This window comes from Emydura macquarii, unplaced genomic scaffold (genome assembly GCF_026122565.2).
Source record: "Emydura macquarii macquarii isolate MOO-44397 ecotype Brisbane River unplaced genomic scaffold, CSIRO-AGI_Emac_v2 contig_1027, whole genome shotgun sequence".
In the NCBI taxonomy this organism is placed as follows: Eukaryota; Metazoa; Chordata; order Testudines; family Chelidae; genus Emydura; species Emydura macquarii.
Window position 1 is genome coordinate 14203417 of NW_027131164.1, and position 21955 is coordinate 14225371.

At 37.4% G+C, this 21955-nt stretch overlaps 1 protein-coding gene across 4 annotated transcripts in view; it reads left to right on the forward strand.

Moving 5' to 3' along the window:
• The window catches only part of KIDINS220 (kinase D interacting substrate 220), a 175681-nt gene that overhangs the window by 140924 nt on the left and 12802 nt on the right, over positions 1-21955 (forward strand). For 3 of the 4 annotated variants that reach the window (XM_067544798.1, XM_067544800.1, XM_067544797.1), the window contains exons 25-26: positions 8606-8716; positions 20896-21042. In XM_067544798.1, the coding sequence (XP_067400899.1) occupies positions 8606-8716; positions 20896-21042 (258 nt within the window). The remainder of the gene's footprint in view (positions 1-8605; positions 8717-20895; positions 21043-21955) is intronic. The other variant, XM_067544799.1, reaches the window with a different exon arrangement.

Here is a 21955-nt window from a genome sequence, read left to right on the forward strand (position 1 = left end):
TGAGGGTCTGAAGGACCCACCTCACCAGTTAGTGCCCAATCACTGATCACGCCGTTCAAGTTCAACCACAACTGGTCAACAATCACCTTAGACAAATGGGTATTAGAAATCATCCAGTTGGGATACATAATCCCGTTCATATCCATTACTCTTACAAAATCCCTTCCCCATCCCACTTCAGGGATCAATCTCATGTGCAAATAGTCCATCAAGAAATATAACATCTTCTATAATTAGGGGCAATAGAACATGTCCCATGGCAACAGAATGAAGGGGTTCTATTCCCATTATTTTGTGATCCAGAAAAAGAATGGAGGATGGAGACCCATACTAGATCTGAGGTCACTAAACAAGTTTGTAACACGACAAAAATTCAAGATAGTCCCATTGTCCACCATAATTCCGGCACTGCAAAGAGGGGATTGGTTCTCAGCCCTTGACCTTCAGGACTCCTACTTCTACATCACTATCCACCCCGCACACAGAGATTTACCGTGTCTGGTAACCATTACCAATACAAGGTATTGCCATTTGGCCTCTCTACGACACCGAGGATCTTCTCCAAAGTGCTCACAGTAGTTGTGGCACATCTGAGGAGACTGGGAATCACAATCTTCCCATACCTAGACAACTGTCTAATAAAGGCATCCACTCAAACCTTGGCCAGATACACCACTTGCCAAACCATAGCGTTGTTTCAAAAAAGTAGGACTCAAGATAAACAACGAAAAGTCCACTTTGAACCCAGCAGTTGGCTTCATAGGAGCAGACCTGAACTCAATAATACCCAGGGCATCATTGCCATTGCCCAGATTAAAGGCCATTACAGACCTAATACAATTAGTAAGAAACAGTCCAACATTAACGGTACACATTGCCTTACAGCTCCTGGGACACATGGCAGCTACGACATTCATGGCACAGTAAGCCCGACTACATATCTGCTGCCTTCAGGGATGGCTCGCTTTGGTCTACAGACCACACAGACACAGTCTAAACAGAGCATTGATGATGCCAAACAAGGTCAAAGATTCCCTACTGTGGTGGACCCGAGAGAACAATATGATGATGGGAATCCAATTCTTACAGATTCCACCATCACTCATGATTACCACAGATCATCACTCCTAGGGTGCTTGAAGATGTTTATGTGCAGACTGGTTTCAGTTTTTCACCATCACACCTAGGGTGGGGAGCGCATCTGCACAACCATATAATACAGGGATGATGGTGAATAATTGAAACCAGTCTGCGCATAAACATCTTAGAGCTCTGGGCACTTCGCAATGCCTTCCGTCATTTTCTACCATTCATAAAAGACAGATCAATAAAGATAATGACAGACAACATACAGTGCATGTTTTATATGAACCATCAGGAAGAAGCAGGATCCCATTCCCTATGCAGCAAATCAATAAAACTATGGAACTGGTGCATAGAGAACAGCATGAACATATAAGTGGTATACCTACCTGGAAGCCAGAACCCCACCACAGACAGCCTCAGTAGACACTTTGGCCAGAGTCATGAGTGGGAACTGAACAACGAAGTCCCGAAAAACATTTTTCATCAGTGGGGTCATCCAACTGTTGATCTTTTTGCCACTAAACAAAACCACAAATGCCATCATTTCTGCTCAAGGGTGAGACTGGGACAAGGCTCGATGGGCGATGCATTTCTACTAACCTGGAGCAAGGACCTCCTTTATGCTGTCCCACCTATCCCAAAGATACCTAAAACCATCCACAAAATCAGAGTCGACAAGATGACAGTGATAATGATAACAAGCATTTGGCCTGGACAGACATGATTCTTCTGAACATGTCAATATACAAACCAATCATGCTTCCTCCAAGATACGATACAGTTGGATTTGTCACCCTGAGATACAGAAGCTACATCTAACAGCATGGTTCCTAACTGATTCTGCCCAGATAAGCTTAGAATGCTCGGAACAAGTTAAACAAATACTATTAAATAGTAGAAAACCAACAACAAGGATAACACCTGCAAAAATGGCACAGATTCAACTCATGGTGCAGAGGTAGACAAATCTTGGCTGCATCCTCATCCATTCCAGCTATCTTAGAATATATCCTAGAATTAAAAAAATCAGATCTATCAATTAGCTCCCTAAAGATTTATTTAGCAACAATTACTGACTTCCACGACAAGATAAATCACACAATGATACTCACTCACCTGACGATAAAATGGTTCCTAGCAGGGCTACAAAGGGTATTCCCAGTCATATGTGCCCCCACAACACCATGGGACCTAAACCTAATACTAAAAGCTGTTACTAGGGCACCATTTGAACCCTTAGCAACATGTTCATTTCTCCATATGTCTATGAAAGTGTCCTTTTTAGTAGCCATCACATCAGCCTGGTGTGGATGAGAGATTAGCACGCTCATGATACCTCTCACCGCACACGATATTTCATAAAGATCACTCTTAGGCCTCATCCAAAGTTCTTACCAAAAATAGTGTCAGACTTCCATATTAATCAACCTATTCATTTACCTACCTTTTATCTGAAACCACATCCTAATGCACAGGAAGCAGCACTCCACACTCTGGCTGTCAGATGGACACTAGCATTTTACTACAGAGAAGAAAAATGTTTAGAAAATCAGATAAACTCTTTGTATCGGTGGTGGAATGCATGAAAGGCAAAGCCATATCTAGCCAAAGGCTATCCAAATGGATAACAGGATGTATCTAGCTATGCTGTAAACAAAAATATTTACAAGCTCCCTCAGGAACTAGAGCACACTCAATGAGAGCAATATACACTTCTATAGCATTCCTTAATAATATTCGTATCACGGACATATGCAAGGCAGCTATATGGGCCTCCGCACATACTTTCACAAGGCATTATGCAGTTGATCATGCATCTACTAGGGATCCTGCACTAGGACTTTCAGTACTAACAGTACTTTCATCTGTCCAAACAACTGAAACTGAAGTCCCTCCACCAAATGAGGGGCACTGTTCTATAGTCACCTAAAGTGGAGCACCCAGAGAACATCACTGGAAGAAGGAGAGGGTTATTTACCTAGTGCAGTAACTGAGGTTCTTCGAGATGTGTGTCGCGTGGGTGCTCCACTACCCATCCTCCTCCCCTCTACCTCCCCTTCCCTCTACTCTAACATGGAACTTTACGGTAGTGAAGGAACTGAGGGGTTCAGGTTGCGTTCATGCTAAACAAAGCACCAACGGTGCCTTGAGATGGGAGCTGCGCATGCACGGGCCGGACGAGTATGCTGTAAAAATCTCTGATCAAGGACATGGGATGTGACGACATCTAAAGTGGAGCACCCACAGGGACACACATCTTGAAGAATCTCAGTTACTGCACTGAGTAACCCTCTCTTTCTCTGTTAATACAGTTCTATTTAATTTATTTCACACTTTTAACTGTAGATAATGGAATATCCTCACTTTATCTCTTTTGAGTTATAAAGTGTCCTTATGAGCTAACTGTGTGCATGACACCAAGTACCACATACTAAGGCAAATGTCGAAAAATTAAAATAGTGGGAAATTATTTGTACTGAAAGGGAAGGCTACTTTGGAGACAAATAAGAGCACGACCACTCTTAATTTCTTAAACATGTTCAACCAGATTTTCACTTCTCAGGTATTCCCAGAAGACCATTTAAAGGAAAGAAACCAATAAAAGAAGGTTAGGCCCCCATTATAGCAGAGGTGTCCAGGATAGACCGAAAGCTCCGTGTACTCCACAGCACAATGGGATCAAATTTTGCAGCAAAATCTCCTAAATTCTGAGGTTATGTTAATCTATTCTAGCCTTGAAATACCTTTCATCCCTGTCTTATCATTCTCAAATACATGCACACATCCATGGTTCACAACTGAAAATGCTTATTGATGCTTATTTTCAGCAATGATTATTTTTGATGTTGGGAGTTTAGTTTTGGTTTTTGCTATGTTCTCTAGGTGCCCAGTGTCATGAGTCTGCACTCCTACTAATGTCCAGGTATCCTGATTCAAAACCTCCTTTCCTTCATGTTTACCAGAGAAGGGGGGAGACAGATTGTGCAGTTCGTACCCTTGGCTGCTTGGGCCTGAGTTGCTGTCCTGTGCTCCAACCTGTGCAGCTTACCAGTGTACATTTCTAGTCCCCCAGTTCCCGAGCTACAAGCTGGACTCCAGGTCTGTTTCCCTGCTCATCTTCATTGAACAGTGCACAGCGCATGCACTGTGATCCCTCTAAGGGGAAAGCTGGAGAGCAAGAGGCAGCTCTAAATAGGTCAGGTCAAGGGAACAGAAAATGTAATGTCAGAATGCAGGCTGCAGCAGGATGGCAAATTCCAGGGCCAGAATCACAAACCTTGGAAAAATGACAAATTCCAATGATGGAGCCTCTACTGGGCCCTTATTCAGATGATTAGAAGAAGACCTCCCCATCACATCTGCATGGTTTGTAGGTTGTCTGCAAACTTGGGAAGACAAAGTTCCACTGGTTTATGTTCAATATATATTTATGGTCATCTCATGTTTTCAGTGTTATCCCTGTACCATCAGAGCTAGAAACTATTTTTTAAATGAAAGCTGAGATTGTGGAGAGTCTAATTTAGAGCTAATTCCACGGTTGTGGAATCATGGAATACCTGAGCCCAGGCAGTAAAAGGCATAATTACAAGAAGTAAAATCCCCCAAAGGGTGGTAGGAAATGGTGAGTCATGGAACAATTTTTGACCAGTGTATAAGTTGCAAACCAAAAAAGATCAAGTGTAGTGATTTAACCAGCCTCTCCTATTTGTTTCAGAGTACCTGCTGTAGAGGGAGGAGGATTGAACCTTTCTGCCAAAGATGGTCATTCATTATCTTATACACACAAGTTCTCCCCATAGTTTGAGGTGGCTAGAAGATTTTTTGAGAGAGAATAATCATTTAAATTACATAATTCAATAAGTAACATATGAAACTCTGAAATAAAATTTTCTCTTTCAGGAATGGATTACTATAGAATCTATAGCTCATGACCAATAGAATAGACTTTTTTTCAAGGTGCTTTATTATATAGTTCTGTAATAGTCAAAAGGTTTAAGGCCTAGACTGATTCTTAGTCTTATACCATTTTAAGAAGGGGAAAACATTAACATGTTTTTGGGAGCAATTTTTGACTATTATAACAGGAAGATTATTGTTCTCAGGACCTCAGGCATATTGCAAAATATCCAAGTCAAAGAGAGTAGCTCAAAGTGAGAGGAGAATAGCATTTTAAGTTTGGAATGCTGTCTTCTGTCTAACATCAATACCAAAGAATTAAAGGTTGTAGCAATGTATGATAAGTACTGTAGCACGTTGGAAGTGTGCATGACTCTCTAGCTGGTAAATGGGAGAGAGTGCAAAGATCAGTTCATCTTGCCACTATGACAGTGGAGTCATATGAGTTTTTCTTAAACTACCCAGAGTCAGAGCTTGTCCTAGCTAAATAGTTTAAATATGTTGGAGTTAGAGTTCAGTTCTTTAGTTCTTGTTTCACTTCATTTACAGCTTCCCTGGAACATGTACAAAGCACACCAGTTTCTTAGATTTAGGCGAGCTGGTTGGGAATTTTCCAACATTTTGATTTTGATGAACTTCTGCGGAACTGTAGGCCCCAGATTCTATCAAGTAACTTGCCTGGTTTTCTGCCAATTCACCTGGTGGGCTGCTGGGGAGCCTGTGCTTCCACAGTCCGTGGCTCTGGGGTAGTCCCACCATGCAAACTGCTTGGGGCAAGGACTCCATGGTTTCCAGGGTCCATAGCTCTGGGCAGGAGTAAAGTACCCTAGGGCTTTGAGTCTCCCAGACACAGTGCTGGGAGCCTGGGAACCATGCTGGGTTTGATGACTTTAGCAGAGGCTCTCAGGAGGGACTGTGGCAGCTCTGGGAGGCCTGAGAGCCTCTCCTGGAGCCAGGGCTCTCAAGGTTTCTGGGATTCCTTTTCCATTGTGGAGGATTTCCCTGACTCTCCAGTGGGACTCACAAGGATGTCCCTAGAGTCAGGGAGGTATGAGGAGTCCCTGGGAATCAGAGCAGTCAGTTGCTCCATTTCATTTAGGACAAATTGAACCAAAACAATTTTGATTTTTCCAGAATGAGAACATTTCAGAATTTTCTTCCCATGAAAAATTTCTAAACTTCTTGTTTTGAATTGGAACTAAAATTCTTTTGAAATGTTGGAATTTCCCATGGAACAGAAAATTTGGAGTTTCAACCATTTCTAGTCTGTGATTCTTTTTAATCCTTAGTGATTAGACTAAAGTATGAAACATTGGCAACGTTATGCCCCAGCAACAGATGAATGCCTTCCACCAAGTGATAAAGTGGTGTGTTGAATGTTGTCCTATGGAACACTCAGAACATTGTCATGTGCAGGAATACAGGCCCAATCACATGGACCTATACAGAAGATACGGTACTGTCAGAAAACAGCTATAAGACAGTACCTTCTTTTTTAAAATGTGTACATATAAAATATGTATTCAATGTAGTTGTAGTCGTGTTGGTCCCTGGATGTTAGAAAGATGAAGTGAGTGAGGTAATACCTTTTATTGGACCAACTTCTGTTGGTGAGAGAGACAAGCTTTTGAACCACACATAGGTCTTGAGCTAGAAGCTCTATGTGGCTCAAAATCTTGTCTCTATCTCATCAACAGAAGTTGCTCTAGTAAAAGATATTCCCTCACCCACCTTGTCTCTTTCTTACTATGAAACAGGAATTTTCTAAATGAGGCTGTGTATCAAAGTATGTATGTATTTTGAAACATTGTAGAATGGCTTCAAAAGAGCATTAGTTCCTGGAAACTGAAGGTAGACAGTTCTTTACCTCTTTATTTTATTTAAATACATCAGTCATAAGTTGCATGACTCTATAAGAGAACTGAGAAGGAAAGAACTTGAAAAAAATCATTTTAAAGGCCCACGCAGCACTTTTATAAAACTATTAAAAATTGGGATCAGATAATACATTAAATATGTTGACGTCAAAATTACAAATGAATTTACAGATCAAAACAAATATGTTGAAATGTTCAAAAAGCTGTTTCTATCTATCTTACCTCAGTCCTCAGTTGTAGGATTCCATGTTTTGTCCATATCCACAGTTGCTGTATTTGCATAGCACACCAATGGATAACAATTCAGTCATAATCAGGAGTGCTGGTCTATGTAGTATTGTGGTATGACGTTCACAGAACAAATACAGAATCCTAAATTTGGTCATGATATGTAAATAAAGGGGAAACTGTTTTTTAAATACTTTGTTTTAAAATGGAAATATATTTGTAATTTTGAGGTTTCGATCTACTTTTAGTTACCAATATACAAGGCAGAGTCATCTGGTGGACTAAGCACAGATGTAGGAGCCAAGAACTCCAGAGTTCTAATTCTGATGCTGACACTGACTTGCTTTATATCTTTTGCAAGTTACTTAAGAGTTGTCTCCTTAAATCCCATCTGTTTAAAAAAAAAAAAAAAGAGAGAGAGAGAGATACTTGTCTACTCCACAAGAGTGATTAGTCAATTAATATTTCTGCTGCATCTCATATTTTTCAAAGCAAGACACATTTAACAATAATTCTAATAAACACTGTTTTATTGTAATTAAAATGTACATTATGATTCAAAATATTTTTATATTAAGAACTTACGTTTTGTATACCTGTAGTTTTATAGCATTGTAATGTGTTGTAAAAATGCAAGAATCTAAACTAAAAACTGTATATGATTGTATTAAACTACTTTAAAAATAAAACAAACTCAAAAACAGGTAGCTTTAATGTCTGGTCTCTTATTTATTTAAACAAACAAACAAAAATTGGTTCAACAAGCAACCTGTAATCAAAATTTCCATTGTTACGTGCCAGGCACTCCATTTTCTGGGTAGTTCTATAGATATCTGTATATGATGAATATTACAAAGTTTTGTAAAGTGTAGTGTGCTCTTGTTCCTGTAATTGTAAATTGAAGAGCTTTGTGCAATAAATAAAAGTTTTCATTCTTCTCTGCCCACTCCCTCCGCCTCCCAAAATAGGCATTGGGGTGGGACTTTCTAAAGTGTTCAACATTGACCTTCATCGATTCCACTTTGAAGTCAGTGCTAATGCTCTTATTGGCTTCATCTGGTGTAGAGAGGTCAATACTGAGCAATTTTGAAAAGCTAAGCCTAGTGTTTTTGAATAATTTCACAGTTGAATAAGTTAAAAGATATATAAAGCTTTTACAACAAGAGTCCTGTAGCACCTTAAAGACTAACACATTTCTGCAGGCATAAGCTTTTGTGGGCTGCAACCCACTTCGTGCATGCATCTGACGAAGTGTGTTGCAGCCCATGAAAGTGTATGCCCGCAGAAATTTGTTAGTCTTTAAGGTGCTACCGGACTCTTGTTGTTTTTGCTCAATACAGACTAACATGGCTACCCCTCTGGAATAAAGCTTTTAGTATTTGCAATTTCTACTTTTTTAAATGTAGCGTTCGTAAGCAGAGGTTGTATTTTGTTGTAATAACTTTTCTTTTGATTATTATTACATTTTGATTTGTGTAATTTTGTCCTTTTTTTTTGTTACATGTTTCTTTCCATAGCCATTCTTTGCCCCATATCTTTACATGCCAAGGTACTACCCTGGCAGTTCTCATCACATCTCACGTCCACCACTAAAAATGGGTTTGTCCAGAGATCAGAACAATGGCCTAGTAAGTATTTTGAAGGATAATTAAAATACTAACCTACAAAATAAGAATACTGAGTAATACAACAGTAAGCTTGTTAACTGCAAACAGTAATACACACTATATTTTTATAAATATTTTAAAGAAATTTTAAGATATTGCTAACACAAAATGTAAAATGTATTTTGTTTTTACTTTGAGCAAATACCTTATATAGAATGGAAATTAATTCTAACATCCAAAATCCAAGGTTAGAATAGCTTTTACTGACACATGAGATTAGCAGGATTATTTTTTAGTGAAAATACCCATTTCCTGCTACTGTTAATAACATTATGTGACTTTAGTAGTATGACATAAATATTTGCATTTGTAAATTTATCTCGGTAAAATATTGTAAAGCATTTTTATATAGAGAATGAAAGGCTAGGAGAAAATATAGTTGCATCCTATTACTTTGCACTGAAAGTGGGATATCAACAGGCCAACATAAAATTATTATTAATTAAAAGAACTACTTATTTAAATTATTTTAATTCGAACTAAAACAAAATACATTTTATGTTCAGTATACACCAGTTTTAGTTTTGTGTTAAAGTACATATGGTTTATATTTTATATTTACATTTTAAAAAGCAGAAAAATAAGCTCTATGCTTTTTTCTAGGTGCATATAGAAATAAAAATAAAATCCCTTTTTAAAGATTTTCATATTTTACTGAAATAGATTGGTGAAGAGAATTTATAACTGAGGAAGACAGAAAATAAAAGTGACAATCACTTTAATGCTAGAATATTGATGCCTTTGGGCAAAGCTTTAAATGGTTTTAAAATCTTTTTAAATCACTTCAGTAAAACAAATGTTTCTGTGGAATGATGTATTATTATTAGACTCATTTCCATTCATTGTTTACTTCATATTTTTGTTGAGCCCTTAATCATTTTACCCAAACCATAACATTTTGTTGTTGGTAGGATGTTATCAAGGAGGATACTGATGAGGGGCTTTCTTCACCCACAGACCCCTCAATGGTAAATGAGTAGTCATGTGGTGTGGAAATTTAGCATCTCATTGCTTTGTCAACAGTAATGAGTCTGCACTGATTTTAACTGCAGTTCACTAACACTGCATCAGTGGCTTGGTGGGCAAATAGAATAGTAGAACACTAATAAATGTAGTTTGTGAATGAATTCAAGAGCTAATATTTTACTTATAAGACCTACTGTATTATTTTCCCCCTAGTCTCCCTTGACCTTCTCAGTAGCTATGATGTACGTAGTCTTCAGCTAAGAGTACACTGTTTTCAGTCTTCACCAGCACTTCGCTGATGGCTAGAGTGAGGAATGGCAGTTGGCCATTTCATTACTTAGTTTTTAGAACTGAATGGCTGACTCCTATCCTCTTCTCTTTTGTTCCAATATCCCGGCATAAAGCTGCTGCAGTTGTTACAGCATAAAGCAACTTTATATAAAAATAACAAAAATCTGCTATATATTATAATCATATTCATTAGCTAATGTGTTAAGGTGCATCTTCACTCATGAATAAATTAATCTTAGATCTTCATGGTCCACAACTTCAGTCTTTATTTCAGTATAAATATCCATACAGAGATACATTCCTTTATATGTGGCTGTTTAAACCCTTAATTGGGGAAGTCAATAGAAAACCATCTCTGGCCATCGAGCTCTGGTGGCGGCCTACACAAAAGGATTAACGGAGTTTTAATCCTTCTCTTAATTGCTTTATCCTGTTATCTGCAACAGCTTAAGTTTTTGACTTTAAGTATTTTTTTTGTGTCTTTCACTGATGCAGGAAAAGGTTTGAATAAAATGTTCATTTCTTATTATGCAACAATGGGGAAAAACAAGAACTCCAGCATAATTATAGCAATAAAGACCAAGCCTGGATTAAAATAACATTAATTAAGGATCTTATTGGAACGGAGTGTTTCTCATTCTTTAACTAATGCTATTGAACCTACATATTGCAGCATTTAAGATCATAACTGTTCTGAAATGTGTAATATTTTGATCAAAAGTGTGAAGTAAATGGGGCAGTTAAAACTTTGATTCTGAATTTTGTAGTGCTTGTGAATTATATTTTGTTAATATCTGATTGTCTTCTCCTATACTCGGTTTGAAGGAGGCTGGAAGGGTTCTGGTTTGCTCCCCTCCCACCCATAATCCTCTGAAAGCCCTTTCACAGGTTCTCCACAAGGCTTGGGCTCTGTCAGTCAGGATGGGGTAGCTATTCCCAAACCTCTGGGGATTCCCCTGTGAAGGTAATACTGCTCTTGCTGGCTTTCTGGTTGAATTTCTGTGGAAAGAGAAAATATTTCTTAATGTGTTTATTTTCTATTGATTTAATCATGATGGAAATAATGTGTTTTCATGCTTCCATTGAGTATAGGATGACGTCTTTAGAGCTATTACAATCTCAATAGAAGTGTTTGAGGCACTTCAGTTATGCACAAATGATGGATACAATAGACTGTAATAATTCCATCCAAGTATTTAGGGAGCCCTTAATCCATGCATTATTGCCACTATATATGGTAATAGCTTTTACTCATTCTTTAATGCATGGATCTATGCATGCAAAATAATTCAGAGTACTAAAAATTCTTATGAAATATTTAATGAATACCAACTACTGTGATTGGTTTGGTGATCTTATAGGAGCACCACATGGAGGATTAAAGCTCAGTCTTGATTCCTGTGTTTGGCTGGGGCTAGAAGTGTTGCTTTATTTAGCCCTGAGTAGAGGAGAGAAGCTCCCTTGATTTGCTTTTTAGTAACCTTCTTTGGCCAATGCAAGAAGCTAGTATCTTTGGAAGACCCATTTTTTATATGGGTCAAAATTTCTGTGAATTGGCAGAGCTGTGTGGGGAAGGTCCTGTCTCAGTGCAGGGGGCTGGAGTTGATGACCAGGGATCCTAGTTTTTTGTGATTAAAAAAAACAAAATTCTCCGATTAAAAAAACCATAAAAATCTGCGTTTTTCTGCAATTAAAATGAAACGCTGAACTTGAGTTTCCCTAGCCACAATATATGCAGGTATGAGTCGAACACAGTGTTTTATTGATATACAGTCAAATCCCATTTATCCAATCTAATTGGGACTGGGGCCAGATTGGATAAAAAAAATTCAGATAATCTGGAGAGTTTCAGCCCTGTCACCTGGGGCTCAGACTGAATCCCACTTCAGTTAATACAGAGAGCCGGATAATGGAGGCTCAGATAAACGGGGTTCTACTGTATATGCTTCATTTTTTCACAAAATGTAAACTAAAGATTTTCTTTAAAAATGCAAATACTGCATTGTTCTGTGGCAAACTGATTTGTAGGATCCTTATTTATGAATTCTCAAGGTCTCTTTCAGCCCTACATTTCTGTGATTCTAAGGTTGCACAATACCTCTTCATACAGTATGGCTCCTGCCTGCCTGTCAATAAAGTTAGCCAATTTTATAACCCAAGACCCTAAAATCTTAGAGTTGCACTCTGATCTTTCCTACACCCTTGTAAATCTGGAATCATTTAATGGAAATTAATGGACTGATATAGGTGTAAAACTCGTGTGAGATTAGAGTGACAACTTTAGGTTTTTTTGTGCATTGTGTTGTGCTGAGTACATTGTAGCCACTCAGTGTGTGTGTGTGCGCACGCACACATGTATATATATTTCAGACTTGTATTTTGTGTTCCAGCCCTATCTAGTCCACAATTTTCATGGGTTTCTGGAATAGTGGATAAAGAATACTGTTAAATTTCCCTTTAGAGTTAATGCTGCTGCCCTTTAGTAAATTAACTGATTTAGGGTCTCATCCTGTGCCATTGAAATCAGTGGAAGTTTTGCCATTAACTTCAATAAGTGCAGAATTTGGCCTACAGGGCATTATAATATTGACCTTAATTGTACTTTTGCCTTGGAGTCTCCAAAATATCTTCTTCACAACAAACTTAGTATCCTTTAATCTATTCCAAAATCCAAGTAGACAGGTAAGCGACAGGGTATAGTGTTGTAGTTTTAATGAAACAGTATTAACTTTTCCTTTCCAGTAGCACCCATGATTTGCTGGGCACTTTTCAAACAGCAAACAAGGCCACGATCTCTGCCCAGTCTAAAGAGTTTATCACCAGATTGCAATATTAGCAAGATATATGTTATCTACTCTCTCATATCAGGAATCAAGTTAGCATTACTAATTACATTTGTTAGGATGGAGCATGCCTGAACATAATTGTATTGTTTTAAAGATGTTTTCCCTATTGCATTAAATCTATAGTGCCTTGAGGCATATAAAGTACATTCATTGAAGTGGCCCTAAAATGGACCTGTGCATGTACTATCCATAAACCCTGTCTAGCCTTTAAAAATAATGGAAGTGCTTTCTAAGAGGACAGGTCTGGGCATGCATGGGAAGTTTTTCACTTATTCTTTCAAATGTTAATGCAGAATTAATGCCCTTAGAACACCAACTATAAACCCTTTGTTCTCAAAGTCTACTTTTTCACCTCTGTTTTCCTTACTTTGTTTTGAGGACTTCAAAATGATTCAATAAATGATGGTGCAACCTAATTTTGAAATGACAAAGGAATTTTAGGCTGCAAAGTAGGATTTTTCACAGCAAAAATTGATGCAAATCTTTCCTCTATCCTAGGATGTTAAATCTCAACCAAATTCTTTTGGTTTTTTACAAGTACAAAAGAGCAGATCACTTATCAGAAATATCTACCTAAAATGTTTTATTGCAGTATAAAAAAATCTCGGTATAATAACTTGGTATCACAGAGCTAGCTTTATGTGCACTGTTTTCAATTAGATTAATATGAATGCATAAATGTCAGCTACATCGTTAGACCTATTTTTGATGTTTCACTTTAAGCTTCTGTCTCTTTTCATTCTTTTTTATCCCTTTTCTTAAAGATGTGTAAATCTGGGTTAAACAAACTGAGACAGGTACTGCAACTTTCTGTGAATTGTCATTCACTTACTTGATAGAGTCATCGCAGAAGCTATCATACTGGCTCTTCATGCTAGGCTGTCTGTAAACTAATGCTCATTACTAGCCCTGAGATTTGCTTTGTCATGCTGCCTTTAGCTTTTGCATGGCAAATATTTTTCCGTGTAATGTTCTCTAAACTGAAAAATGTCAGTTTAAGTACAGTTTTAATTCACTTACATGACGACGGTATCCCTAAAGCAACTACATTACTTATTCTTCAGGCAGTACTTTTTATAAAGAGTGATTTGGATTAATGTGTACCTATTTCAAATAGTTTATTCTTTAACAAAACTATTGAAATATTTTAGCATTTTTTCCATATCATTTTAATATAGAAAAATGCTTCTTTGTAAACTAACTCCTAGTGCATGCAGAAATAATGACTTGCTCTTGACTGCTAAAATATTTTGATTAAATGCAAGAAATCTTAACACTAGTTGAAATTTCCTTCTTTATTTCTATCTACAGCTACTGTATTTCATAGATTCACAGTTCACAAACCACTGAAACTCTAGCAACACCGTTATAAAATTGTTTTGGCCATAGCTTATGTCTGTCATTTTTCAAATGATGATAGATTTTTTTCCACTAGAAGTATTATAATTTGAATTAACTGGTACATTTTGATTATGAGTGGACTAACCTAGTTCATGCTTTTCAGCATCTTTTATTCACTGCATTCATTGTAAGAATGTTGCTGAGAAATCACATTGGAATAGGAGGAAGATTAGAATAATGTATCCAAATATCTCTAATAATTTCTGAATTGTGATGACAACTTGGATAAAAATTTTAATATCAGAATGATTAAAAATGCTATAACCATTTTTTGTTGCCTTTTGGACAAGTTTCTCAAGCAATCAAGTCAAGGTAACGTACATTTTAACCAAGAGAATCAAAACAAGATTTTTGTTGTTTCCCTTCATCTTAAATTGCAGTTACCCTTTAGAACAGAAATATATATATATATATATATATATATATATATATATATATATATATATTTTTTTTTAAATATCACTCTGTGGTTTTGTTAGTATTTAAATGATCTATTTAAAACTGTGTTTAATTTTATTCCTAAAAGTAACTGGAATATCTTTTATTATTTACAGGCTGTGAAATAATTATGAGATGATTAATTGTGAATATCAAAAGTGAATGTGAGTGTGGGTGGAGAAATGTCAGCCAAAGCTATATGGTAAATAGGAGACTAAGAAGACTAAGAATGTAAAAGTGATTATAAAAATTAAGTACTCGAAAACATAAAAATTACATAAAAAGGGAATGCAAATAATGCTCAAGTATTGTCCTATGTGCCTATATGCTATGTGTCTATATGCTATATGCCTATGTACCTAGCAGCCACTCTATTGTTTGGGATCATAAGAATAGCCATATCAGATCTGACCAGTGGTCCATCTAATCCAGTATCTTGTTTCCAGCAGTGTATAGTACCAGATGCTTCAGAGGAAGGTGCAAGAAACCCTGTAGTGTGGGCAGTTACATAGTTCAGAGGGGAAGCTTCTTCCTAACGTTAATCAGTTAGTGATTGGCTTATGCCCTGAAGTATATGAGGACTTATCTCTCTTTTAAAAATGAGATTATAATATTGTCTAGTGTAGCTGCAGGTGTTCTCATTATAAAGAGGAAATGTCTGTTTCTTTCCCTGAATCTCTTAAGCTCTCTAAAAGCTCTCTTTAGATCTCCTCTGAAAGTGAAGTAATTAAATAAAAAGAAAAGAGAGAAACACGATAGAGAACATAAATATGTTCTTCATTGTTCACAAAGGATTACAGCTAAATCCTGATCAACTGAACTGTAGTTAACGAAGGCTCGGTTTTGTATCCCAGAGTTTACCTGTGTGATGTTGAGCGTCTAAACTTTGCAGAAGTGAAATTTCTTTGCAGTGTGACCTGCTTAAAGTGATGAAGTTCCACAGGAGTTTAGCTTCAGCCCATAAGCAGGAGTTGTGGAGGCTAGATGGGTGCACTATTAATAGAACTAGCACTTCTGATGGCTCTGCAGAAATCTGGAATAACCAGATTTACAGGTAGAGGGCTACCTTTCAGAAATGTGTCTCTTCCTGCTCTGCACTGTCCCTTCCTAGCACTGTCTTGGACACAGATCTTAGATTTCTGTCCAGCAGAGCTAAGAGTGGAGCTGAAGAAGGGTTCTGTTCCTGCAAAATTTTAGGGGCTTTTGGCGATAAACATCATTTCTGCAGAGCTTAAGGGTTTCACAGGGCCAAGCCCTTTGATTAAGTAATCCTGTGATTATCCAAAGGCTTTGAATGTCCTCTGAGACCTATGAAGAATAATGGGGTTTTAGGTGTTGGGTTATGATGCCACAGACAGAAATTAATTGTCTAGGAAAGGAAGAGAAAGGATTGAGAACCTTCAGTGTCATAGCAGAACATGTGATGATACAATTAGAATAGTATTGTATGGGGTGGTCTGAGATTTCAGATGGTGTAGTGGTACTGTAGTTATTTAGATGTTTATAGTTAACTAGATATGGAATGCATAAGGATGTCTTTGGAAAGGAAATATTTCACCATAGTCTCATATTGAACTGATGTGGCCGTAGTTGCTAATCATAATTGATCCAAATATTTGCATATGGCCAAGAAGATAAAGCCTGGGTATACAGTTAAACTTCAGTTACCCAAAGTTCCCTGTTAGCTAAAAGGGGGTCACAACACTAAAACTGTTAGTTGTGTTCATTATCCAAAATGCCAACTGTTCAAAATTATTTAATGACTTCCATTACATTTGATAATTGAAATTGTACTGTATAGCATTCACTCTTAGACTGCACTTTTCAATAACCATGTTCTTCTGTGGGTAGAGTTAACTCTTCCTGTACTTTCCCAATTATTCTGATATTTTTACATTGTTTTATTACCTCTAAAGAAATGTTACAATATTTTGAAACTTCTCTTATTCCTTTTAAATATGTAGAAATAAATGTAATGTTGAAATCTCTTTCACCAGGGGTCTGTCCTGGCTTTAGTACTAGTCAATATTTTCATTAATGACTTGGATAATGGATTGGAGAGTGTGGTTATAATATTTGCAGATGATAGCAGGCTGAGCAGGGTTGCTAACACTTTGGAAAACAGGATTAAATGACCTTGACAAATTGGAGAATTGGTCTGAAATCAACAAGATGAAATTCAGTGAAGACAAGTGCAAAGTACTACACTTTAAAAGGAAAAAATAAATACACAGCTAATGGGGACTAACTAGCTAGGCAGCAATACTGCTGAAAAGGATGTTTGAGTTATAGTGAATCACAAATTGAACATGAATCAACAATGTGATAAAGTTGCAAAAAAGGCTAATATCTTTCTGGAGTGTATAAACAACAGTATTGCAAATAAAACACAGGACATAATTGTCCCGCTCTACTCAGCACTGTTGAGGCCTCAGATAGAGTAGTGTGTCCAGTTCTTGGCACCACACTTTAAGATGTGGACAAATTGGAGCGTCCAGAAAAGAGCAACAAAAAAGATAAAAGGTTTAGAAAATCTGACCTATGAGGAAAGGTTAAAAAATCTGGGCATGTTTAGCCTTGAAAAAAGAAGATTGGAGAGGGACTTGGTAACAGTCTTCAAATATGTTAAGGGCTGTTTAAAAGGGGATGGTGATCAGTTGTTCTCCATGTCCACTGAAGTTAGGACAAGAAGTAATCCTCTGACTCTGCAGCAAGAGAGAGTTAGGTTAGCTATCAGGAAAACAGCTATTAGCTATTGTGGAATCCCCATCATTAGAGGTTTTTAAGAACAGGTTAGACAAATGCCTGTCAGGGATAATTTAGGTTTACTTGGTCCTGCCTCAGCACAGGGTGCTAGACTTGATGACCTCTGGAGGTGCCTTCCAACCCTAGATTTCTACGATTCTGTTATTCTGTTTATGGGGGAGCAGTATAATTTTCTATGACAACAATTTGCTTCAGTTTGTGCTCTTCGTCACGTGTGTTTTCTTTACACCGTGGTGCCACGTTGCCTGGAGTATTAGTGCCAACCTCAGGACAAACTGTCAAGAATCAAGGCAGAGACTCCAAACTGATTGTGTGTTCTATAATTGGATTTCACCAACCCAGTAACAAATATGAACTCCTAAAGCACTATAACAATCTTTCCCCCTGAATCACAGGCAGTCCCCCTTGGGTATTCTATTCTATCTTGCCACCCAGGCAAGCTGGGACTTAGTGATAAATTGGTTGCTATACACCAAAGATCACAAAATATTCAGGTTGCTGTCATTCCCAAGAGAGTAGTCACTTATCTGAGGTCAGTTTGACCTTAGCGCTCTCACCAAAGACAATGCTTGTAGCCAGTCCTGTAATGAACTAACTAAAGATTTATTGATTAAGAAAAGAAGTGAGAGAATTATTACAAGGTTGAAGCAAGCAAACTTATATACACAAATGTGTTAGTCTATGGTTTTGACAGAGCTGTAGTACTCTGTCAGTTCTGAATGTCTTTTAGGGCTAAACCAGGTTGACCCTGGGGGTCTCTGCTTCTGTTTCATAGCTCCAGCCCTGTGAGAGTCCAAACAGTGAAAGAGATGAAAAATTTTGTCAGCTATTTTTATTTCCTTCTTCAAGAATTCAAGCTGATGGGAGGAGCCCTCTTGCAGGTAGCCTCTTCATTGGTGTGAAGGGGCAATTAACAAAGTCTTTGTATTTTTATGTCCCACAGGGGCCCATTTAGTTTTCATAGCCTTCTTGATGAGCAGGAGACAATCCCTCCTGATGGGATTCATAATTTCAGAGCAAACATTTTTTACAGTTATAAAGCAAAAACTTAAATATTACCTTAGAACATGGGATAAAGATACAGTAAGTGAGATTAATACATGCAGCAGCTTACAAGCATTTTGTAAGTCTAAACTCTAAACATAGTTACAAATTCAATACCTTCCTTAACCATACTAACACACAGGTGAAACAGACTAGTTTCCAGCAATGAATTTGTCAGTGATCAACTGAGATCTAAAGCTTTGGGAAGAGCTGGCACCTGGTTTGCCAGTGTGTCACATGGTTACAGTTTTTAATTTTTTTGGCGAAGTGAAACAAGGCATTACACTCAGCTTGGCCCTGATCTACAATTAAGTTTTGCTGGCATAGCTATGTCAGTTAGGAGTATGGAAAAAAAAATCACATCCCCAGAGTAGACATGGTAATACCAGCAGAATTGTAGCTTTTTTTGTTTGGGGAACTGATTTAAGCTATACAAGCAAAAGAGCTCTTGATGGAATTTCTATGTTTGTCTGTGTGTAACATGATAAGTTTTGAACACCATGTCCAATCTGTTCCAAAATTTCAGGGAATGTTCTGGGCATCAGTGGACAGAAACCTATTGATTTTTGTGAAAATAGAAAACCAGAAGAGGGAAATGGGGAGGGGGACCCAGAGTCCCTTGCATCTGATTAGCAGATCCAGCAGCTTCAGTTATCTTTGTAACGGTCTATAAATCAAAGCAAACATTAATACTTTCCAGTATAACAATACCCTTCATCTCTGCTCTGCCCATGTCCCAATGCAGTTTAAAATTTTGACATCCTGAATGACTTATCTCCCAGACAGAAAGAAAAGAAATAAGAATAATTGAGAGAAAAGGGGGGCACACAGAGTTCATGGCGAGGGATAGAATAAGGGGAATGGGAGAAAAGAGGGGAATTGAGGCATACAGAACCTCTGGTATTGGGAGGGGAATGGGGCACAGTGGTATGGGGGCCTTGTCATGTTGGAGAAGGGGAAAGGGAGGGGGAGGTATGAGGGGGTACACAGTTCCTGACATGGGGGGACAATGTGAGACCCTGGCATATAGAGGGGTGAGGAGGGAGGTTGGAAGGAGTCTCTGAAATAGAGAAGGATAGGGAGGGTGGCGCACACAGATCTTGTGGAGGGAATGGAGGATGGTAGGAGCCCATGGCATGTAGAATGAGCTTGACCTACAGAAGCAACTAAGTGTGTGATCCTCTAGCGTAAATTATAGGTGTTTATTTTGAAAAAATGTTATTTTCCAATCTAGTTATTGTTATTAAGTAATGAATGAGTGTTTTTCATGGAGGTTGTGTAAAATCTTTAAAGAAAGCAATATTCTGCAGATTGCCCTACATCAATTAATAATTGGACCAAATTACAGTTTGAAACATATTGCTGATATAGATGCTCGAATATATTGCTGATGGGTGTGGCATAAGAATCTACATGGACAATTTTCTCTGGATATATTTTAACAGAATAGTGAAATTGCATAAACATTATAGATTTTTGCCAGTAGAAATTAAATATTGAAAGTATTGTTTTGTCAGTTTGATTGCTTGCTTTGTTTTTGTAGTTGTGATCCTCAATATCCAAGCTTGGACTTTTCTTTGCCTCACCTGAGCTTGTTCAGGGCACATGTCATAAGTGTTGTGATCACATCAAGGAAGTACCTCATAAATTTGAGACTGAATGAAGTGTTTTATGTGGGAGTATTAGCTACATCTTCATTCTGGACTTTTGTCCTTCCAGATTTCTTAGAAATCTTTCAGAAATCCTATATTTCTTCCCCTTCACTTTGCTTTAGCCACCTCTCTGTCAGAGCCTGCATAAATAGGAAGAATTGACACTTTTCTGAGAATGTAGAGCCTTTTTGTACTGGCCACCTGTAGATGCATTACTTTTCTCTCCCCACACCCTCTTTGGTGTTACTCCTGGAAGCTGAGAGAATTACCTAGGCCACTTAGTCTGAAGTTAGCATAAAGAGTTTGGGTAAAATAGTGGTTTCAAGTTGTTTAGTAAGGCCTTGTCTTGCTTTTAAAATTTGACCTAGTTAAATCTGTGCAAACCATTAATGGTGACACACTGTCATTTAACCCTTGCTTATATTGATATATTAATTTGTTATATCTTATATTGATTTTTTAAATTAGTTTAGTTAAACTAGAACACTTTTCTAGGAGGGACAGAGGCTCAGCCATTCCCTTCTCATTATTGTTATTACTACCACCATTAGTTAGTATTTCTCAGTATTCTATTAAGATAATTTGGTACTAATCATGATATTCTTACTTTTCAGTTCCATCTCCAAAAATGCATGTTGTTGAAGACCCTTTGATTTGCGTTAGTGTATACTATTAAAAAGCAGACATACTCAACATTTGAATATATTGTTTGTGCACATTTTTTCCACTTGCATAGGGAACAGGAACAGTCACAGGATCAGCCACAGGAGGATCACATGTGCCTTTGAGCTCAATGAGCGTGGAAACCGTATGTGAGAAGCTGAAGCAAATAGAAGGACTGGATCAGAGTATGCTACCTCAGTACTCTGCAACTATAAGAAAGGTGATCCTTTATTACATTTCAGTCATTTATGTAGCATGAAACACAAGGATGCGTGTGTAGAAGAATTATTTAAATGGCTTACTGCATGAAAAAGCTATTGAATCATATTGATTGTCAAAATAATACTTTTATCTATGTATGTTCAAAGTAATGCAGCTTCTTTAATGGAAAAAAAAATGTCCTGAGTACTTTATCTTGTATTTAAAACTGAGGTAAGAGCCCTAGTCACTAAAATGAAATGTCAAACTATGGTTTTCTTGCAAAAAGAATATTGTACATTATTGTAATTAATTTACCATGTCCAATTTACCATGGTAATTTTCTTAAAGCCTGCATTTAATTGACTTCTTTACTCTCAGATAAGACTGTATAGTATTTATCTTACTTTAGATCAAGGAAAAAAATGTGTCTGATGACTTTTCCTCTCTCCTTTCCAAAGTCCTGTTATGTTTTCTGATAAATTTAGGATATAGTTCTTCCTCAGTTTATTCCCTTATTCTGGCAGGAAATATAAAATGATGGAATGTTCTGGATATGTGCAGAGTATTAAGATTCTACATAGCCTATTTAAAAGGCCTAGTACACTCAAACTGGATGCTCTGTGAGAGGTAACACAGGAAAACTACTTCTACAACTACCCTCTCTATGTGAATTAAGCAATGCATTATAAAAGCCTAATCTCAAAAGGTATTCTTTGCCCCGGGGAATATAATCACATTTTTTAAAGAAAAATGGGATCCCTGTCCCAGAGGAGTTGTTACAGATAAGTATTTTGTCAGGAGAGTGTGGAAAGGAGGATTTTGGCAAATATATTGTGTGTAGGGAGTCAAAAAGGGAGAAAAAATCCTCTTTCCTCTCTCCCATAGCTTACCATGTTCTCCCTTTTTAGCATAAAAGCTGGAACATGTTACAA